The 22,033-nt window shown below is 40.3% G+C and overlaps 1 protein-coding gene across 5 annotated transcripts in view; it reads right to left on the bottom strand.

Moving 5' to 3' along the window:
* Positions 1-1,062: 1,062 nt before the first annotated feature.
* Positions 1,063-22,033, bottom strand: part of LOC119850986 (serine/threonine-protein kinase OSR1) — a 134,575-nt gene continuing 113,604 nt past the window's right edge. For all 5 annotated transcript variants that reach the window (XM_038390026.1, XM_038390025.2, XM_043509719.1 and 2 more), the window contains 10 exons: positions 21,132-21,180; positions 19,426-19,491; positions 19,024-19,146; positions 13,091-13,126; positions 10,496-10,654; positions 8,228-8,295; positions 6,748-6,800; positions 5,506-5,574; positions 4,445-4,509; positions 1,063-3,738 (listed from right to left, as the gene is read on the bottom strand). In XM_038390026.1, coding sequence (XP_038245954.1) covers positions 3,664-3,738; positions 4,445-4,509; positions 5,506-5,574; positions 6,748-6,800; positions 8,228-8,295; positions 10,496-10,654; positions 13,091-13,126; positions 19,024-19,146; positions 19,426-19,491; positions 21,132-21,180 — 763 coding nt within the window. In that variant the 3' untranslated portion in view covers positions 1,063-3,663. The remainder of the gene's footprint in view (positions 3,739-4,444; positions 4,510-5,505; positions 5,575-6,747; positions 6,801-8,227; positions 8,296-10,495; positions 10,655-13,090; positions 13,127-19,023; positions 19,147-19,425; positions 19,492-21,131; positions 21,181-22,033) is intronic.

Below are 22,033 nucleotides of genomic sequence, written 5' to 3' on the forward strand. Positions count from 1 at the left end.
TAAGAGTTTCAAGTACTTGCCTTGGAATTCTATTGGTAGCTTGCCACGACTGGTGGCCTCCTTGCATCCTCACATTCCAACAAGATCTTTAACATGGGGCACCTTCCTGTTATAACTGTCAAACAGAAGCAACTGCTAACAAAGAGGGGCTTGGAAACACCCACACTATTAGGGTTTAAGAGGATGAGCTGCACGATTAGAGTTAGCTGGAGACATGATACTGCAAGATAGAAAGACATGTAGCATCTCACTTCTGTCTGGTTTCTGTAAAAAGATTTCAGTGCACTCTTGACTTCTCCTAAAATTTGAGGCAAAGTTCTCACAAATTCCTGAATCAGATCCTCTACTGTGAAGAGTTCCAGATAACATTTTAAGACAGAAGAAGAAAAAAGTTTAGCTCTTTAAAATGCTATGCAAGCTTCTAACAGTGCTTGGATAATGGACTTTAAATTTGCAACACTCTTGGCTATTTCAGGACAGGAAACTGATTTTGCCCCGTCACACAGCACTTTTATAACATAGACCAGTTTTTTATTAAGCACGAGTTCAGACATTTTGGTGTAACCCACTACACTATGCTGGATCCCAGCTCTGCAGAGGTGAAATACCAATGCATCCTCCCAATTCTTCACAACCCATCCCCACTAGGGTATGTCTACCTGCGGCATAGCTGTGGCTGACCCCGGTCCACTGACTCAGGCTCACAGGGCTTGGTCTAGGCTTTAAAATTGCAGTGTAGACATTCAGGCTCAGGCAGGAGCCTGGGCTCTGAGCCCCCAGAACGGAGAAGGTCTCAGTACCCGAGCTCCAGCCCGAGACCAAACGTCTACACTGCAATTTTTAGCCCTGCAACCCAAGTCAGCTGACAAGGGCTCAGACTCAGTGCTGCAGGTTTTTTATTGCAGTGTAGAGATACATTAATACTTTTTCACTTTGAGAGTCAGGTATGGAGCTTTTAAAGTTCAGTTATGTACATGAATTCTGGTATCTGTGTCAGCCCCGTATACCAGCTTTCCAATATCAGACCCAACTCTTAAAACAAAAAGGCACCTAATGCATGGCCATGGACAATTTATTCTTTATTGATTAAAAATTAGAGATACATGCAATAAAATACAAAGTCAAAAGAAAAAAGGCGGAATATTTTACATCTGTCATTATAATCTACAACACAACAAAGTTGTGGAGAGGATCCGGTTTCATTAATGTAGCATTATCCTTAGAGTATCAACTAAATTAAAAAATACCACCTGGTCCTAGGTGCAGACCAGAATTTACCAAAAAACCAAATCCATTAATGACATATTAAAAAAAATATTTTTTATGAACAACATTGGCACTTAGAAACAAAATTATCTAGCACTGTAGTATCCCAAGCAAAATTTTGAATGACTACCAAAAATGTCTAGAGATCTAATCTCAAATACATTCTAGCTGCTTTTTTTAATTTAAAAAAAACATAGAAGCCTCAATGTCTGTGCAAACACACTGTTTTTGCTCGTTCTGAATTAGGGAGGACCAGGGATTATTTAATAAATAGATACTACATTGTTTCATTTGAGCAGTTTGAGTCTGACATTTCTCAGCACCAGTGCACAAATGAACAGTGAGGTATGCATGGCATGCAGGCAGAAGAGAATTAATACTGTACCAAAACTATTTGGTCTCCATATTCTGTCTAAACTTTAAAAATTAAAGTAGTATCACCCACTGGCCTTCATGAATGTGCAGATCACAACCAGCTTTTCCAAAGCCAATAAGAACTTTAGAGGATAAGCCATGAGTGTATTTTGCATCCCACAACACGAAAAGGTGCCAAAACTTTTCATACATGTTTTAAATGAGAACTAACCACCGCTGTATTAAAAATTGTCATGTGCTTTATATTCCTTTATTCACTCTCGTATTCGGCACTTTAACACTGCTCAAACTCTCTCTCTCATCCTCTTCTCCCATTCCCTCCCTTTGCACTCATTTAGTGATGGGATTGTGCACAACTGGCAGTCCCAGTAGGAAGATATTAAACTACAGGTTAAAGAAACAAGTGCAGTATAAAATCATGCAAAATTTAGGAAGCTTCCATAGCTGCTCATAGAGAAAAATATATAAATATATATTGTTCATTACAAGACTTAGAAATAAAAAAGTCCTAATTGAACCCAATTGTCCCATTTTAACACTCCTTTCTGAATGGTATGCAACTGATGGAAACAGAATGTATTTCCATATTTCTGTGTTAAATTACAGGCTTACAATTTAATTTTATAAAACACTTCAAAGCCAATAGGAGATACAAAGGCGAACTGTGAAACAGTAGGAAAAAAATCAACACCATTTATTATTCACATATTGCATTACAAGTGTCTTTTTTAAACTAAAAGTATAATTTATATTATTTATGTAGAAATTCAAATTAAACACCACATACTAACGAAACCTAAATGTGAGTTACATGAGTTCAGTGACCTCCTGGATCAAACTTTGACACTTGGGTCGAGAAGACATCTGAAAACCCAAGCAGTTAGTGCAGGATGGACACAAGGTCCAGAGCTTACTTGCCCAGTATACATCTACTGGCAATCCTTTTATTGCTGTAAAACAGAACAGGGATGGTTCCACATGTACCTGTTTGCAAAGCACATAAGGAATGACTCTCTCAGCAGGCCAGAGGGATTTGTTTTAAAGAATAATTCAATGTGCAGGCTTTCTAAGCATCAAGCAACATGGATTTCCTCTCCTTTGTAAAAATGACTATTACTAATCTACCTGAAAAGGTCAGTTTCTGGAAAGTCTCCCAGTTCTACTTTAAGAATGGACTACATCTGAGGATGTAGAATCAAAGATCTACTTTAAACAATAACCTGATCAGGGTAAATTAAGAGGTTCTGCCCCAGTGCCACACTTCGCACTAATGTGGAATAAAGGGGGGAAAAGGGGGAAGGCTATTAGCAGTTTACTAAAGGGGCAGGTGAATAAATGGTTGGCACCCAAGATCTCAGTTTAAAGGAATCTCAGAAATGTGATGAAAGAGAACATTTCTGGCTGTCCTACTGTTAAGACTTGGCTCGCTGTCTGAGGTGCCAGCATTCAAATCCATTGAGTTTTAAAAGCACAGCCAAAGATAAGCCAGATTCCTCAGCACGTCAGCTGACCAATCAGCATTTCCATTGCTATTTCAGATGCAAGGTTAAAAGCAGATTCAAGAGCAAAAGAAACAACAAAAAAGGCCTTTTAAACTTGTGCAAAAACAGCAAGTGAAAGAAATGAAACTCCATGTAAGCAAACATCTAGGCTGGATGATTAGAGTAGTGGAACCCCTGTTTCGTACTCAGTAGTAATTTTTTTTTTTTTTTTAAAGTAAGGCAATAATAAAATGACCATGCAGGCAATGAATTGTTGGATCTGCACATGTGAGATGAAGGCGATATAAAAAAAAACTTATGAGAGTTGTTTACAAAAGCAGTAAACAGAATCAGTAATTTCAAGAAGTTGAATAGGTTTGTGATCCTATTTAGGAAAAAACATTAAAGCTCCTAAAAAGAGGGCTGTAGTTCAATTCTTTGGCAGTAGTGGTTTTTGTTTGTTTGTTTTTCAGGCCAACAGAAGCATGAGGAATATGCACATATAGGTTTTCAGTAAGGAAACCTCTCCTGGGATTGCAGTTTAGCTGATGCTGAGCTGTGCAAATCCTATAAGTTTGCCATCATCAGGAATATCTGAGCCTTCCACACCAGATGCCTGGGAACATAATGGGAAAAAAATTCAATAGCACTACATTATGCATTATTTATAGCTTGACCTGCGTAAGTCTAGTTCAGGGAAGGAGCCGGTACAGGACAATTCTGCATTATGCTCAGCAGATGGCAATGTCTGAAGTTTACCTATGAGCATTTTTCAGCTATGAAGAGCTGCGCTCAAAAAGTTTCATCAACAACTATTCATTCACTTTATGGCTAAGCCTACTATCCAGGGTGAACAATACAGGTACTCCCTGTCCCAAGATAGGTCTACATTTATAATGGGACACTTTCAACCCCCTACTGATAAAAAATTCTGGGTTTTGCTACTTCTTTGCAGGGCTCCTTTGCCACTGCCACCATGCTTCTTAAGCTCAAGGACACCCTCAACCTCCTAACTTGTCTTCATTTGGTATGTCTTCTGCTCCCTCCCCTCTCAAAAAACCCCTCCTGTCATCTGGAGCCTCCCTTTCCTCCTCCAGAAAGGAGCCCACGGCACCTCTGAGTCCCCTTACCTGGCCAAAATACTTCTACTCTTGTTGGGTATGTGGGGTTTTCAAGTCCAGATAACACCACCACAATATTTCAATACCCTTATTGAAAAGTTCAGGAAAGTAAGGAAGGGGTTCAGGAAGCTTGTCACTAAATATACAGTGTTTTATTTACAAAAATGGCAACTTGCTTAACAAGGGAACAGAAATAAATACCAGTTTGAAAGTGACGGATCTGTTTGCCTGGGGTTCTTCCACAATTTTCTGCAAATTAGCTGCAACTGAAATCACACACACAGGTTATATTAGGACACTCTCAATACAGTTAATTCTAAATCCATTAGGCACTTAGTTTTTTAAACACTACTCAGAATACAAGCTTGGAACACTTTACAAATACAAATTTAATGTATGAAACCTTCAGGCTCATAACTAGGCAAAATAAGTTATGTTTAATCTACACCTTTAAACTGTTGCAAATATTATAGCTTGATTCTGAAAAGCAACCTCTGTTTATGCAGGTGTAGTCTTAAATGCCTGACTGCATTGGTAAATCAGGTTCGCTGCTAGCTGGCAGCATTTCTACCTTCTAAGAGAGAGGCTGGGGCGAGACCCTTTTCAAAACCAGTATCTATGGAATGCAATTCGACATGCTATAGCTGACAAGAAGTGCTCATGCAATGTAGATTGTTGTTAGTTTTAGACCGTTTAAGAGGATGTATTCTTTTAGGGAATGATTGTGGGAGGTGGGGATCTAAGGCTTGGCTATACAAACACTTAGTTCACAGAAAGCTGGGCTGCAGAGGTACCCTACACTAGCCTGCTGCACGCTGTCTGCGTGGACCCTGCTACAACATATTAAGTGTTCTGTAGCGCACTTTGATCTACTCCTGTTTCAAAATGGGACACCAGCCAAGGGACTCCATAAGTGAAAGGCGGTGAAAGGCAAGTATATCCACTGCACTGCCTAGATGCTGTTTATTTTAGTTTGTATTACAATTACAGTCAACAGAACCTTTTCTTCACAATTCTTATAAATAGATCACGTTCTCTGTGAACTCTGAGGCTCAAACCCTCACACTCAGGCAAAACTCCCAGTGGAATTAATGACAGTTTTGCCCAAGTATGATATACAGAATCAGGGCCTAAGTGAGCTTTCCAAGAACTCCTCAGTACCTAAAGATCTGGCAATTCTCCACATGCTATATAACTAAAGGTGTTTATTGTAAAGCATACATATTCATACAGAGAAATACTATAGCATCACTTGTAATTACCTATTACTAAATCTCTGCCATCAACAAGCCCAGCTGAGATGAGTTCTTGAGACACACCATCAGCAGTATCTGTAGGGGACAAAGGTAAGTACTGTTAGTTTACATTACAACTAGTCTGGGACAACTTACACTATGGTCACTCAAACAACAAAGTCATAGGTACAACACTGGACAATCAAGTTTCTCATTAACCCAAACGATTTGGGAATCAGAAATTTGGCAAGAGTAGTTCTTAAAAACAAACAACTAAAACCTGCACAAATTGCATGGATTATAATTTAGGATACAATAAAAGTTTGCTGAGTTGGCTGAGCTAGAAAAAATGACTAAATGGTCACATTAGAATGCAATTATAATATATTTGTCAATTACAGTTTTGCTTCTTTTCTACCCTGAGCCCATACTGACAGGTGGCCAGACAAATTTAAAGGCCACTAGACACTTCTGTAAATATCCACATCTGCCTCCACCCCCACAAAAATCTAAGAGGTGGACACTATTTAAAATTAGCTACACTGTACCAGTTGTACACTCAGTTATCCAAAGGTCTTGTAGGGACACCCAGAACTTTCAGATTGAAGGAGCTGGTCCAGCAGCCTGCCAATCCTGCATTCATGGATTCATAAATTTCAAGGCCAAAAGGGACCATTGTGATCATCTAGTCTAACCTCCTGTATAACACAGGCCAGAGAACTTCCCCAAAATAATTCCTTTTGAACTAGAGCATATCTTTAAAAAATAAAGCATCCAATCTTGATCAAGAGACCTTGATGCCATCATATTGAGTATGGAGCCAAGAACCATATAAAATGCAGATCCCAGCATATGTTGTTCCATCTTGAGCCAAGCAGCCTGTCACTTGGAGCATTACATGTTGTGACTTGTAGTCTGGAGGCTGTAGATCACACTGTAGAATGTTAAGATGGACATGGCCTGAGGGCTGCATCTTAGTCCCTCCATTGCTGGTGTTCAGAGGGATATACGACATACTTTAAAAGCATGCCCCATTGCCTCAGCACCAAACTTCCAAGAAGGTATGATCCAGGCAGTTTGCTCTGGATATCTCAAACATTTAACGAGTGGAAAAAGTACACTCCAGTTGAGCACGTGCCTCAGTCTGAACCTCTGCTTGGATCTCCACACATTCATTTCAATTTTTGCCAAGAAAAAAAAAGAAAGAAACCCACCACAAAGATAGCCACCCCCCCACATTCAATACATTTAATTTCCACAACTACTCACCTCTCCCTGGGGTAAATTCAAACCGAATATCATTGAGTTCTTTCTTTGAATTCCTGTGGTAAGATTACATAGGTTTAATTTATTAAAACGAAAAAGCAGATGTACAGAGTTTATTTCAGATTGTTTGGGGATTCTAGTGTTCTGGCTGAAGGGGAGTCATTCAAAAATCAGTTTTAAAAAGATAACTGGATCTTAATTTTTAAATACCAGCTACGCTATCCAACAGGGATGCATAGACAGTTCCTGGATTTGCATCTGGGAGGAAAGCTCTCAGTGCAGGGCCATCTACTTAGGAATTTGCTTCCCCATTGGTTTGATAGAGCCAGTGCTTGTTGATACTCAGGATACATGAGGGCCATCTATCCAGGAACTTATGAGCGCCTCCCTACCACACACACACACACACACACACACACACACACACTCCAGTATCTGAGCACCATGCAAACATGAATGGATTTATCCTTGAAGCATCCTTGTGGGGTAGGAAAAGTATCCCCATTTTGCAAATGGGGACCTGAGGCACAGAGATTAACTAACTTCCCTAGGAAGTCTGTGGCAGATCTGTGGAGACCCCTGAGAGTTGAATATTCTTTAATGGTACTACTGAAGTTGCCAATTTAGATTACATTTATAACTGGTTTCTCTTTCTCGTACCTAACTACAGAATAGCACTATACACAGTGGTAAACGGTTCTAAATAAACTGATCTCCTTATACAATGAACTTTAGGAAGTCCACCCCCCCATGAAGTTAGCTAAATACAGTCATGCTTAAGAAAGCACAACAGAAGGCCTTTCAGTACAACGTCAGGTCACTTGTGCAGACGACTGGCTGCTACTTCATGAGACGCTCCCAGCATGCCCACACAGAATCCCATTACAGCTGAGCAAACCCACAAGAGATCAGGTATCATAAGTGCTTTTTGTTGTTTTTAACAACTTAATATCCCTGAACACCCCTGGGGAAAATGGATAATTCAGTCTTACCTAGTACATAGAGTTTGGCAAGCTTTACATGAAGATTGATACCTTTCAGGATACAGAATTTGCAAAGGTGCAAGGAGGAGTATGAATAAAAGAATTTGGGCCCCCTGGATTTCCTCATACCCTCCAGTCCCATGGCCAAACATTGCTGGGTTTGGGTCCCAGTTAGGGGCATAGGATGGAACCTAAACTGGAGTACATGCACGGTCACCATCCCTTCAATGCAACGAGGGAGAAGACATGACGATCTATGAAATTAACGACACTTCTAGAACACTCTACAGTCATCCTCACAGCAACCCTCCGAGGTAGGGATAACTTTACCTACCTATCTTACAGATGGGGAAAACTGGTTATATAATTTACTCAAGGAAACAATGTTTCAGTGACAAATCCAGGATTACAATTCCAGAGCTCCCTAGTTTAACAGCCCAGGCCCCACCCACTAGTTCACACTGCCTTCCTTTCCAACAGCTGCACCGTAGCACACTTACCTTAACCTTAGCACAAGACTGATGGGGACTTTTATATCCTCCTGAACTGGTGCTGCGGCAGGGGGTGCCTAAAATGGGATTGGATTATTTTAAAACCAACTATCACTAACCCTTCTTCCCTCAGTCTTAAAAACACAAAACACAGATTACAACAATTAAATATGGAATACCATACAACTATCATTGGAATTTTGAGAGCACAATGAAAACCCAAACTAGAGGAATATTCATGTACAGTTGAACTATACTACATAGTAATATTTAGAAAGACAATCCTGTCTGGAATTGTCTCCAGAGAAAATAAATGGTGGAATTGGTATTTGCCTTTTAGAGACACTGGAAACTGGCCAGAGGCTTCAGAGGAGGTTTTCAGCGCATTTATCAAATAATTTTTCAGGCAAATTTGATTTGTTTGGAATCTAAGATATTTTATAGAGAAGATATTTGATAAATGATAGATTTTCTATCCCATGCCTCAAGATATCCTATACAGCTTTTTGAAGATACAGGAAAAAATTTTCAAAAACATCTAAGTTTTTTTAGGAGCCTTAAGCCCCATTGACTTTCAATGGGACTTAGGCGATTTAGAACATTTTAGCCACAATCCATAAAACCATAAATCGGGGGATTTATAGATTAGTAGGGACTTTATTTACCTTTACATAGATGTACATTCCTGAATGTATGGTTGTTTCATAGATCCCTAACTCAATGGATTTTAAAAAAAAGTTCTAAAAGTGGTTTATCTACCCATTCTCACTTCTGAATTATGGCTGATTATTTCTGCTTGTAGTCAGATATTTGTTTCATGCTCTTCAGTAGTACATTTCCAGATCTTTATACTGCTGGTGATAGATTTTAGGAAAGGGATATATTGTTTCATCAAAATCTGTCATGGGGGGTGGAATTGATTGCTCTTTCATTGTCTAAATCTTGGTCTGTATGAGGCTGACAAAGCATGGAAACTCTACCCAAGACCTTTTTTCATCTGAATCACTAATCTCTTTTCAGCAACTTCGAAATTAACAGCTTGACTGAGAAATGAGGTATTTTACTCCATCCGATATCAATTTCACTACCTTTTCTGAAAAATCAGGGTCTAAATGCTGGCCCCATTTAAAAAAGCATCAAAGATTCTGAGCTATGATTTAATGCAGCTAAGTGAATGTCTACTCCAAACTGTACCATTTCTCTAAGACTAGTATGTTGTCAGTAATGGTTATCTTTAAAATGGAAATAGGAATTAAGTGCAATGAGATTATATATAGTTCCTCTAAAAAAAGTTCCTATGAAAAAATGAAGACTAGTAGCATTGCCAAAACTTTTCCCTATGTGGCTGTTAACAAGACCATGTTAGTTTTGTCCTTTCTAATATTAAATGCTCCTCCCCAACTGCAAATATGAACATTAGTTTCTTTTATTTAGAAGTACCATCATTCAGTAGTCTGGCAAATTTAGCAGCACTCTAAACCAGCCGACTGCAAGACATATTCCAAATATCTCTGGAATGGTTTATTTTGGCAAATTCCGCCCCCACCCCCGCCCTTCAGCGTTCACTTCTGGGTAGGCTTTCCTAGCTGGGCTTTCCACTAAAAACAATACCAGAACAGAATTAAGTTCTGTGCTACTTAGCAAGGTTTTAGGTTTCCTCACACATATCAATTCTCTTCTGCACCAAATGGGAGCCTGTCAAAAAACAGCCTCAAACTCAAAACCACAGGGAAAGCGGATTTCTCTATTAGCCTTTTGTTAATACGAAGGCTTTTTCAATGCACATGTCCTGCATCCCTTTCAGAGCCTGGAGGACCTCCTCCTTCCATCTCCCAGTTTCCTCCTACTCCTCCTTATAGACATACCCTTGAGGCTCTGAAGCTGCTAAGAGGTCTGGCCAGAACCTGCTTGACAGCCCTGTCAATGTTACTCCTTAATCACCTTAAACAAGAAGCTGCTGATCCAACCAAGGCATTCCCCTCTTTACTTCACCCTTCCCGAGACTCAAGAATGCACTCCCCGCACAGCACTAAAAGCCACTACTAGTTCAGAGAAAAGAAAACCCAGGAGCAGCAGATCCCTGCAGGACTGTGCAAAGCTAAGCACCCCAAAGCCATCAGGGCCTGCCTACTCCTCTTACTCAATTGGACAATTCACCACGCTAATACAACTCATCATAAGCAGCTTTCCTGGCTTAAGTAAATTCTAGTGTGACTCATACTTTAAGGAGGGTGTCCTACAAAACTGAAGATGTGTATAAAGGGTTTCTAGCCTTACCTGTCCTGCTGCTGGAGCTGCTGCAGGAGCCTGAGTGGGTGGAGGGACAGCAATTTGAGAAGGCTGCGCAGGTGCTTGTCCTGCTGGCTGAGGTAGTTGAGCAGGAGTCTGTGCTGGAACATGGAGTAAATGACCGGTGGGTTCAGCTGGTGGGAACAGCTACAAAAACAAGACATTTTAATGAGAAAAAGAATGTCATTGAAAGCGGGTGGCTGGGAATGAAGTGCATGGTGACCCCACTTGCCAAAGCACAACTGACAAGTTTACTGCCAGCTACATTTCCGTCCCCTCAAACCACTAAGTCAGATCAATGTGGGTGTCAAGAAGCTTCAACTTCTCCTTGTTCTGGAAGATGATCCTTCCTCTCCCTCATTATCTCCTGAAATGCTCATCCTCCCTATTACTATGGACAAGAAACTTGTATGGCAGAAGGACTGAATGCTACAAAGTATTACAAACCGAACTCTTCCCTGGAAGATACAATCACATGCTGTAGTCTCCGTTTTCTTGGAACATGAGCATTATTGACATGTCTCATATGCCAAGTCATCGTGTCAACCTCCCACATTGCTTTATTAAAACTGGCTTGTGATTCCTTTCAGAGGGGAAAGGGACAACACAGGAAAGAAAAGGAGTACTTGTGGCACCTTAGAGACTAACAAATTTATTAGAGCATAAGCTTAATAAATTGCATCCGATGAAGTGAGCTGTAGCTCACGAAAGCTTATGCTCCTAATAAATTTGTTAGTCTCTAAGGTGCCACAAGTACTCCTTTTCTTTTTGCGAATACAGACTAACACGGCTGCTACTCTGAAACACAGGAAAGAATTAAATCTTTGTAGATAAGTATCTGCTTCCAAAGAAATATGATTCCAGGTATTAAGATGTCATTCTTAATGACCCGCATTCCCGTATTCAATTCTGAGGTAACGCAAACAGATTGCAAGCTCTTCAAAGCATGTAAGAGCAGTATGTTGGGACTGGATGTATAGATTTAATGCTCTAGTCCCTGGCTGACCGAAAATATGGAAAAGAAAGAACTTAATCAGTTCTCCAGGGGAGAAGGATGGAGAATGCGAGTTATTGCAATTATAAATCTTCTGACCTCAATTCTGAGATGGCTCCAGGGAATCTCTCTATAATTGATCAATTTCTCAGTTGCAAGCTGAAGTTAGAAAAGAATAGGCTAAGCCTGGTCAGAATTCTACAAGACATGCCAGTTTAACACCCCATGTGTGTCAGGAAGGAAATAAGTAATATCTACACACCAAATCAGCAAGCAACCATATGCTAATATCTAAGATGCACTAATAACATTCTTGTGTAAGATTTGCAGATTGCAAAGAGTTCTGAAGCAAGATTTTAACTCATTAAATTCTTGCTCCACTACCAACTAGAAAAGACTGTTGAAGGCCTAGCTCAGAGGATTAGCTGTAGGCTGAGAATGAGTCAGACCAGATCCTGTAAAATGGGCACTTTGGGTATGTCTACACTGCAACTGAAAACACATGGCTGGCCTGTGCCAGATGGCTTAGGCTTACAGGGCTCGGGCTAAGGGGCTGTTTAACTGCAGTATAGACTTTCGGGCCCCCCTTGTAGGGTCCTAGAGCCCAGGCTCCCGGCCGAGCCCAAATGTCTACATGGCAGTTAAACAGCCTCTTAGCCCAAGCCCACATCAACTGGCATGGGCCAACTGCAGGTTTTGAATTACAGAGTAGACAAAGCTGTAGCTCACGAAAGCTTATGCTCAAATAAATTTGTTAGTCTCTAAGGTGCCACAAGTACTCCTTTTCTTTTAGAGTAGACAAACCCTTTGACTGAGTTGTTTGGGGGGGGGGGGGATGGGATGTGAAGAACTTGACAGACTTTGAAATAGTGGATTCAACCTCAAAGCTGAAGAGCTGTAACAATCTTCAGGATTTTATCTGACAGGGAAATCATCAGAGAAGATCCTCACAAGGGATAGTCCTGGGATATTATTTTTAGAGCAACTAATTTTATCAACTAATTCACTACACAGATGAGCCTCTGTCATGATAAGCTAAATTGAAAACAACATTCCCTATAAAGCAGCGGTTCTCAAAGTGCGGGTCAGGACCCCAAAGTGGGTCACAACCCCATTTTAATGGGGTCGCCAGAACCCAAGCCCAAGCCCAACTGCCCGGGATCAAGGCCTGAGGGCTTCAGTCCTGGGTGGTGGGGCTCAGGTTACAGGCCCCCTGACTGGGGCTGAAGCCCTTGGGCCTGGGCCCCTCACACTCAGGGCAGTAGTGTTTGAGGTTTGGCCCCGCCCGTGGTCATGAGGTTCAGGCAGGCTTAGTCTTTGGTCCCCCCTCCCGGGGTCATGTAGTAATTTTTGTTGTCAGAAGGGGGTTGCAGTGCAATAAGTTTGAGAACCCCTGCTATAAAGGTTTGTTAAGGTTAGTGCTAAGAGTCTCTCTCTAGGTAGTCAACGATTCACCTTCTAGAGAAGGAACTAGCTTCCAAGTCCTGGGATATTATTTTTAGAGGCCAATAAGAACACGTTCCTTGCGATATTGGCAATGATTGGGAGTTGTCAAATTCAAAGAGCAACTTCCAAAAGGCCCAGCTTACCTCAGAATTCTGTAAAGATTCTTTCACTCTGGGAGACTAAAAACGAAAAAAAGATCAGTTGTTACTATAAGCTGTTTAACAAAACTGAATCTTCTGACTAGCCACAGACTACCTCAATCATGTTAATATTCACTAAATGCACATACATGGGTCTGGTTTTACTGTTATCTACATATTAAAATGCACAATAGCAATCAAACCAGATAATTTCTCAGCAGCCTAGCCATGCTCTATCCCCCAAAAATGCATTGTCATAGCTTGGCTTATTACTTACAGTTTCAATTTATACACAGTAGCATATAATAAGAAATGCCGGAGTTGTTTACTGGCAAAGAAATATAATATTAATGAGGACTACATTGATCAGATTTGGAGTTCATTAACAAGCCGAGACAATAAAATCTGTTTTAAAGCCACTCCAACTCTTAAAAAGGACAACATAGAATATCAGAGTTGGAAGGGACCTCAGGAGGTCATCTAGTCCAACCCACTGCTCAAAGCAGGACCAATCTCCAACTAACATAACAGTCTGCAAAGCAATTGGAATATTAAAGGTGTCATAAGCATTGATACATTAGAAAGTTGAAGTCATAAGCAATATACACAACAATGAAAAACAATTCTTAAGAACGATACGGTATTTTTCCTATCTACAGTTGAAACAATGAACAAAGAGTCTTTTATTTTATATTTGGGAAACAATACTACCTTTTCCTAGGTGGTTTGGCCTAGTTATAAATTTCTGTTATGGTTATGCCTAGGACCCTCAAAGGCCCCATTGTGCTAGGCGTTTTAGAAAAAACTAACAAAAGACAGTCCCTTAGACTCTAGGTGTCAGAAAAGAAGTGGAAGAGACAGAATAAAAGGGAATTATTATTCAAAGTAACTAGATTTGGGGCACTCTGTGTTAGGTGCTATACAAACATGGGACAGTCCCTGCCCCAAAGAATTTATAGCCTAAAACAGTGTTTCTCAATCTTTTTGTGCTGGCGACCCACTTTGGACTTATTCAGATTTCAAAAGGTAGGTAGAGCCCTGCACAGATACAAAATTTATATCCGTGGATACAGATATCTACAGTTATAAAGCAGATATCCACGGAGTTGTAGGGCTCTAGCAACAACGAGAGAGACCAGCAGGGCCATGGACTGCAGCGGTGAAAAAAGCAGTATGTTGGGCAGTCGCTTGCAGGAGCCAGCACCCAGCCTGGGCAGCTCCTCCAGCGTGGCTGTTCCACCCCCAACCCCACAAACCAGGCTCCCCAGCAGCTGTCCCTGGTCATGCTAGTGCGCAATCAGCTTGCACGCTCCCAGATAGGAGTCTTGGTCGTCACTAAAGCTCTGAAACTCCGCAAATATCTGCTTTATATCCACGCGGGGCTCTAACTCTAAGGGGCTGAAGCCCCCGGGAGCTGACAGACGAATCCTCAGCCCGCCACCAGAGGCTGACAGACGGAGCCCGTAAGCTGCCCTAAACTTGTCCCACAATCCCCCTGGAGGTCATGACCCTCAGGTTGAGAAACAATAGTCTAAAAAATGGGGCTGAGGTTGGGATAATAAAGTAATACTACAAGTGGTATTACTGGAAGCAGAGGGTAACAAGGTGACTCAGTCCTGGGCACTCCGTGAACTATCACACTGCCATCTAGATGAGACCCAAAACTGAGATCTTAATCCCTTTTTGGTTGTCAGAGGCGCCACCATGTTTTTGGAAAAGTAGATGTTAACCCCCTTATCCTTGGCCAAATTTCCACTTTGGGTGATTTAAATTCGGCTTCCTTTATTCCTCATGCAATTTTAACTCGATAAGGTATCTTTACTCCCTGAACTAAAGTTGTTCAACAGAATTGCTTCTTTTACATAGTCACATTTCATTCTGGATATGACTGCATTTTAATGTTAACATTTTTTAAATAAAGTGATAGCTTGCTTTAGCAAAGTAAGCAACAGATATACAGTTTGGGACCCTGTTGGATGAAAGCTTCTACATAAATGAAATTAATCTTGGATATTTTTCTAGTTCCGTCTTTAAAGAAAACTAAGCTCATTTAATATTTATAGATGTTTTCTACACATCTGTTTTCTTACTCACCAGCATAACTTATGCTCACACTTCAACAGCAGACAAACTAATGGCATTTCTATTCATTATTAAAAACAAAAACTAATGAAAATTCCAACTACTATCCCATTCAGCAAACTGGCTCAACTTTTACTTTCTGACAGAGATGCTAATTGAGCGGCTTGATCCCTCTGGAGTTTGGAAATTCAAATTAAAGATAAATCACAACACACATGTTCTTAAAATGATTTACCTTCCACTATAAAATGAATGTATCAATGTACAATGGCACACTGCATGTTCATGCTCACTAGTTAATCACAACACTTCAGTAATTACTTTTGCATTCTTTAAGTGAGCTAATACACTTTAAAAACAAACTCAGAGTTGTGTATAACATGATGATATCCTTAACATATAATCCTATTTCTTTAATCCTTGTCCTGCCTCTTCCCTTCTCTGTCTTGTTTGTATTCTTATTGCCCTCACCTGCCCTGTGTCAGTTTAGATTGTAAGCTTTGGGGAAGGGACCAGGTCTCCATGCAGTGTCTAGTGTACTTTTGAGCTCTCAGACAAACAATGCTTCTAAGCTACACTGACTCATTTCTTGAGGTATTCAGACTCTTAGAAATGAGCATTTTAGAACAAATGAAGTGCTATAGTAAAGCTGTGTGCTACAGAGGAAAAGCGTCTGTGGGAATAATGCCAAACAGTTTTTCTACATCATTACTTGGGAACATGTCAAGTGAGGCTTAATGGTGGGATGGATTTCAGATTTTACCTTTCCACCTGGATTACTCTCTTCTCTTGAAGCCGTCAGCATTTGATCACAGTGGAGGAGTTCCTCCTACACAGTATTCTCTGCAACGGACTGGTCTGCAAATAAGACCTTTGTACTTTCTTTGGTGGAGAGGCTCTGGTAGTATGTTACAAATTGGGCAAAGTCAGCCTCGGATTTTTGAAAATGGTATCTCCAGACACTGTTGCTACCTTCTGGCATTGGTTAGGCTAGTGGCAAGATGAGCATTTTGCTCTTATGTTGTACTGTTAATTTTCTTATTATTAGGTATCCTTGGAGATCTGCCACCAAAATATTGACCCAGCCTGACCCTGATTCACTTGTGAGATCTGAATGGATCACAATACAAGGAATAATGTGTTCAGTTTTCAAAGAATCTTTAGTTAGTCCAAACATTTGGAATGGAGATTATAAATGAAGGGCTCAATTCTCTCTCACTCAATAGGAAAAAACAAATAAGCCATGTTTAAAACACAATAGGGGCCAGTGCTGAATCAGGGTATCGTGATTTCAGAGACAAGATATCTGAACAAAATTTTAATTTTCTCTGAAACAAGGTTTGAAATATCAGCCTCCTTTAAAATTAGCCTTATAATTTAAAATATAGGGAGAGAGTAATTTATAGCTGAGAGAGTCCTATATCAAGATTTTCAGAATTATCTATCTGATAAGGTAAGATCATCTGTGGATGAGTAGTAATAGTCTGACCACAAAGAGGAAGCTAGTCAAATTTGTAACTGGAAAGCTAACATAAAAACAGAGTTACTGTAACCACCAAGCACATTAGAAAAGTCTGTAAAGGTAAATATTGACACCATTTTTAAAAAATTCCAAGGTTGCGAAAAAGATACAATTTTGCAGAGACTTAAGGAAATTTCTACATAGATCATAAATAGAAGGGATGTAATGAACCAGAAGATAGAAATGAGAAAGATGAAAGGTTTAAAGGGGCAAATGTTCAAACAACACCCCGAGAGAAAATAACTTTAGGACAAGAGTATTTGAAGAAGTCTCCAAAAGCTCATTCTTTGGCTCTCCTTTGTTAAATGACAACCGTTAAAATCCACGTGTTGCTATGAAAGGGGAAAATTACATTCAGTAAACATCTTTGAAATGGTAGTGTTTGGAATGATGAGCATACATATCATTGAAGATTTAAGATCTACAAAGGATTTAACACTTCAAGATTTACACCTGTTTTTATAAACATAAAATACAATACTGTAAAATCCATAGCTACTTAGGACTTCACGGATGCCACTTGATTGCACACTGGGGCCATGCAAGTCCATGGCAACTGCTGGGATAGAACTGTTCCACCTGTCCAATCACAAGTCCCAATTACTTGAGCTAAGGGAGAAGGTTGGCTGTGTAAGACCTCTGATGCAGTTGAGCAGTGCTGATTCTATCATGTAGGAGGCAGTGATATCAATATTAATCAGTTCATTACAGTACTTAAGACAATGTTACGAAAACAATCTCAGGTAGTTTATACTACTGGAGTTTTAAATTACCCACAAGACTATCCTGATTCTCTATTAATCCACTGGACTGGGACCCAGGGGATCTGGATTTATATCCCTAGCTCTACTACAGACTTGTGTGCAACTTTGGAAAAGTCACAAGCCCTGTGCCTCAGGACTGCGTCTGTAAAATAGGGATAATACTACTTCTCCCATCCTGTCTCTCTCATGTCTGGTTAGACTGTAAACTCTCCGGGACAAGGACTTGTTAGGATATAGAGGTTCAGGCCTGTCTGTAAAGGCCAAACTCTAAGAATTTAGGTGTATTGTTATCACTTAGAAAAGGAGTACTTGTGGCACCTTAGAGACTAACAAATTTATTAGAGCATAAGCTTTCGTGAGCTACTGCTCACTTCATCGGAATGCATCTGATGAAGTGAGCTGTAGCTCACGAAAGCTTATGCTCTAATAAATTTGTTAGTCTCTAAGGTGCCACAAGTACTCCTTTTCTTTTTGCGAATACAGACTAACACGGCTGCTACTCTGAAACCTGTCTTATCACTTAGCTAGTTCTAGAGGTATAAAAAAAGAGAATCAAACCTGTCTTATCACTTAGCTAGCTAGAGGTATAAAAAAAGAGAATCAAAATCACTGTCTGACTGTATAAGGCCTTTACTCACTATGACAGTCTGAAGCCCTATTCTTAGGCTACGATCTTTGGCTACGCAGCAGAGGCAGCCATAAGCTGGGAAGCGAACGGTCACATCTTTACATTCCAAACTAGTCTCATTGAAATAAGGTGCTATTGGGCTCTTAGGAATACAATCCTGTCCTGATAGTGCCTATCACCTCCAGAGAAAGCGAAGTGCCTGGAAAATGTAAAAGGAAACTTAGTTTGATAGCATCCTGTCTGACAAGAACTCACTGATCAATAGCTGGGATGTGAAATCCCCATTTCTGTGTTGTTCTATCATTGTAGTCCCCATCTCCCTATTGTGTATCTGTATAATCTCGGTCCAGTCCTGAGATTGTTTCTGTCTGCTGTATAATTAATTTTGCTGGGTGTAAACTAATTAAGGTGGCGGGATATAATTGGTTAAATAAATAATCATGTTACAATATGTTCGGATTGGTTAGTTAAATTTCAGTAAAATGATTGGTTAAGGTATAGCTAAGCAGAACTCAAGTTTTACTATATAGCCTGCAGTCAATCAGGAAGTATGGCGGGGGGGAATGGAAACAGGAAATGGGGGTGGGGAAACTGGAATCATGTTTTGCTAAGGGGGGGGAATGGGAACAGGGACACAGGTAAGGCTCTGTGGTGCCAGAGCTGGGAAGGGGGACACTAAGGAAGGAAACTGGAATCATGCTTGCTGGAAGTTCACCCCAATAAACATTGAATTGTTTGCACCTTTGGACTTTGGGTATTGTTGCTCTCTGTTCATGCAAGAAGGACCAAGGAAGTAAGCAGGTGAAGGAATAAGCCCCTAACAGGACTGTCTTACTGTGTACGTGTAACATTTCACACAATGGGATCCTGAAGACTGCTGGAGCATCTAGGCACGACTGCAATACAAATAATACAATTGTTGCAGAATCCAGAGGCTCACCCTGAGCTGTGAAATTGCTGCTCTGCCTTCCTCACTTTCTTCATCTAGTTCATCATCACTCCACTCCCAGCCACCATCTTCAGTCTTATGAAGACGCCCACTGGAACCCGGGACCCTCCGGACCTGTTCAGCAGAGAGACAAACCAATGCTATATGAAGCAGATCATTCTAACCGTCTTTTTTAGGAAAAATGTGTCCAAACATCATCTAAGTGGTCATCCTGGAGTCTAACAGGAACTGATAAGAGATCAGTGAGTTTATATCTAGAGGACATTAGAATATCACAATGCTAACTAAGAATTAGTCCAAAAAATTTTGAGCACAGTTTTAAGCATAAAAACTAGCACATCTGTGACATCCATGTTAAACAAAGGTGGTCACTGTCCATTTGCATCTTGATACCTTTTTAGCTCTTTCAGTGATTGTTGGTGCTCTCTGCAACATCTTTTCTTGCAGAAATTCTTTATTCTGGAAAAGAAAAAAGATTTTAAGGGTCTAATTCACTCTTCTCCTGTTGAAAGTTATTTTATGGCTCAAGCATTTTTTGGCCATAAAAACCACTTACAATCTAATTTTAATAAAACCAGGAAGACATATGCTGTTTGGGAGCCAACATTGTTCTTTCTAAGAACATCTGCGAGATGTAACAAGAAGCAATCCACCATTCATTCCCTGAGACTGCAGTTAGAATTTCTCTAATATGCATGCTAATCCTATACAACTTTTCATCTGTGATAGATTTCCCACTGAAAAATGACATAGGATTAGCAAGCAAGAAGTGGTATACGAGAAACTTTGATTTTCCTTAAAATTCAACTGAATCGCTGCAAAATCACTGCCCCCCAAAAGGGTACCTTAAGGCCTAGAACAAGAGAGAAAGAAATACTCTGCCCTGATCCAGTGACAGATTTAAGGTCTGGTATCTTGCAACCCATCCTTTGGGTCTAGAAATGGGAGTTTTATACCATTTGGTATGGGAGGCGCCCAGCTTTCAAAAGCATACAGCACTTGCTACTAGTTTTGGAGAGCCCTGAAACACTTGACCTTATTTATGGCATAATACAGTAGAACCTCAGATTTACAAACACCTCAGGTATGGAGGTTGTTCGTAACTCTAAAATGTTCGTAACTCTGAACAAAACGCTATCGTTGTTCTTTCAAAAGTTTACAACTGAACATTGACTTAATACAGCTTTGAAACTTTACTATGAAGAAGAAAAATGCTGCTTTTAACCATCTTAATTTAAATGAAATAAGCACAGAAAGTTTCCCCATGTCAATTTTTTTTTAAAAACTTTCCCTTTATGTTTTTAGTAGTTTATGTTTAACACAGTACTGTACTGTGTTTGCTTTTTTTTTTGGTCTCTGCTATCTGATTGTGTACTTCCAGTTCCAAATGAGATGTGTGGTTGATCGTTCAGTTGGTGTTCGTAACTCTGAGGGTTCTACTGTACACAGAAAGTCTCCCAGATTGTTTTCAGAAGTTCCTAAGATCTTAGTTAGATTTACTCCCTCTGAGACCTCATCTACACTTGTGCCAGCGTGTAAGGTACACGGAGCTATGTGAGATAGCGAAAGGCAGGCTGCATCTACACTCACTGTGGAGTATAGCTACGCATGGCAGTGAAAGGATCTGGCAGTGGGGAGGCAGTGGGAAAAGTCTCCAGCTGAGCTGCTGGAGCCTTTCACCACTGCCTCCCTCTGCCGGAGCTTTTCTACTTTACTTGCCTAAGCAATGCCTCACTGTCTACACAGCTACTTTATATCCGTGCTAGCTGGGCATGCAGTAGCTAACTCTCCACATCACTGCAAGTGTAGACATACTTTTAGTTGGCTTTAGAGGTGGAGGGGGGAAAAATAAACCCAATGGAAGATGTTAAAATCTCAAGATTTTTAAATAGTCTCTATGAAACACGTTTCTGTAACAGAATACATGATTTGATAGCATACAAAGGTTTTATTTCATTAATTTGCAACAAGCAGCCTAACTCAGAGTAGCACTGATTGTAAACAAAACAGCCATTCCAAACTCACACCAGTAAAGCCTTATACCGCCCCACATATTTCATGATACATAATATTTCCCTTCCATACAAGTTTTATCATACCTTTGCTTTTGTGAAAAATTTGTGTCTTAATAGCTCTGCTGCGGTTGGTCTATTAACAGAAGAGGAAGAAAAATAGTTGTAATTGTTACTTTGAAATGTAAGGTTTCAGAGTAGCAGCTGTGTTAGTCTGTATCCGCAAAAAGAAAAGGAGTACTTGTGGCACCTTAGAGACTAACAAATTTATTAGAGCATAAGCTTTCGTGTGCTACAACTCACTTCATCGGATGCATATAGTGGACAATATAGTGGGGAGATTTTATATACACAGAGAACATCAAACAGTCTGTATGGTAATACCCACTGTTTCATGTTCTCTGTGTATATAAAATCTCCCCACTATATTTTCCACTGTATGCATCCGATGAAGTGAGCTGTAGCTCATGAAAGCTTATGCTCTAATAAATTTGTTAGTCTGTAAGGTGCCACAAGTACTCCTTCTCTTTTTGAAATGTAACTTATTCTTCCAAGCTGCTTGCCTCATTCATCGCAACCTGCCTACAACATGAAACTTTGCCACCTGACTGTTTACCCACAACCCGAGACCCCGAGTCAGCTGGCACGGGCCAGCCGTGGGTGTCTAGTTGCTGTATAGACATATCCAATAAGGACAGCAAAAGCAATGGCTCTTTTCCAGATGTGATGCACTTCAGTTCACACCTCTGCTTTCAGGCAGATGGTTACTAAATACTAATGTGCATTAGGTTAGTTATCTTTAGAAAGTGACATATATAGGCATTACACATTTAGGAGGTGCACTGATATACCTTTGGTTATCTGCTGGCACCATTTGGCTGAAACTAGTTTGGGAGCTTTTCTAGATTGTTACTGCCTTTGTTTTACTCATCTGCACATTTTCTAGCACAATGGGACCCTGACTGGGGCTTCATGCCCGTACTGTAGAA

The sequence above is a fragment of the Dermochelys coriacea genome, chromosome 2, assembly GCF_009764565.3.
Source record: "Dermochelys coriacea isolate rDerCor1 chromosome 2, rDerCor1.pri.v4, whole genome shotgun sequence".
Classification (NCBI taxonomy): Eukaryota; Metazoa; Chordata; order Testudines; family Dermochelyidae; genus Dermochelys; species Dermochelys coriacea.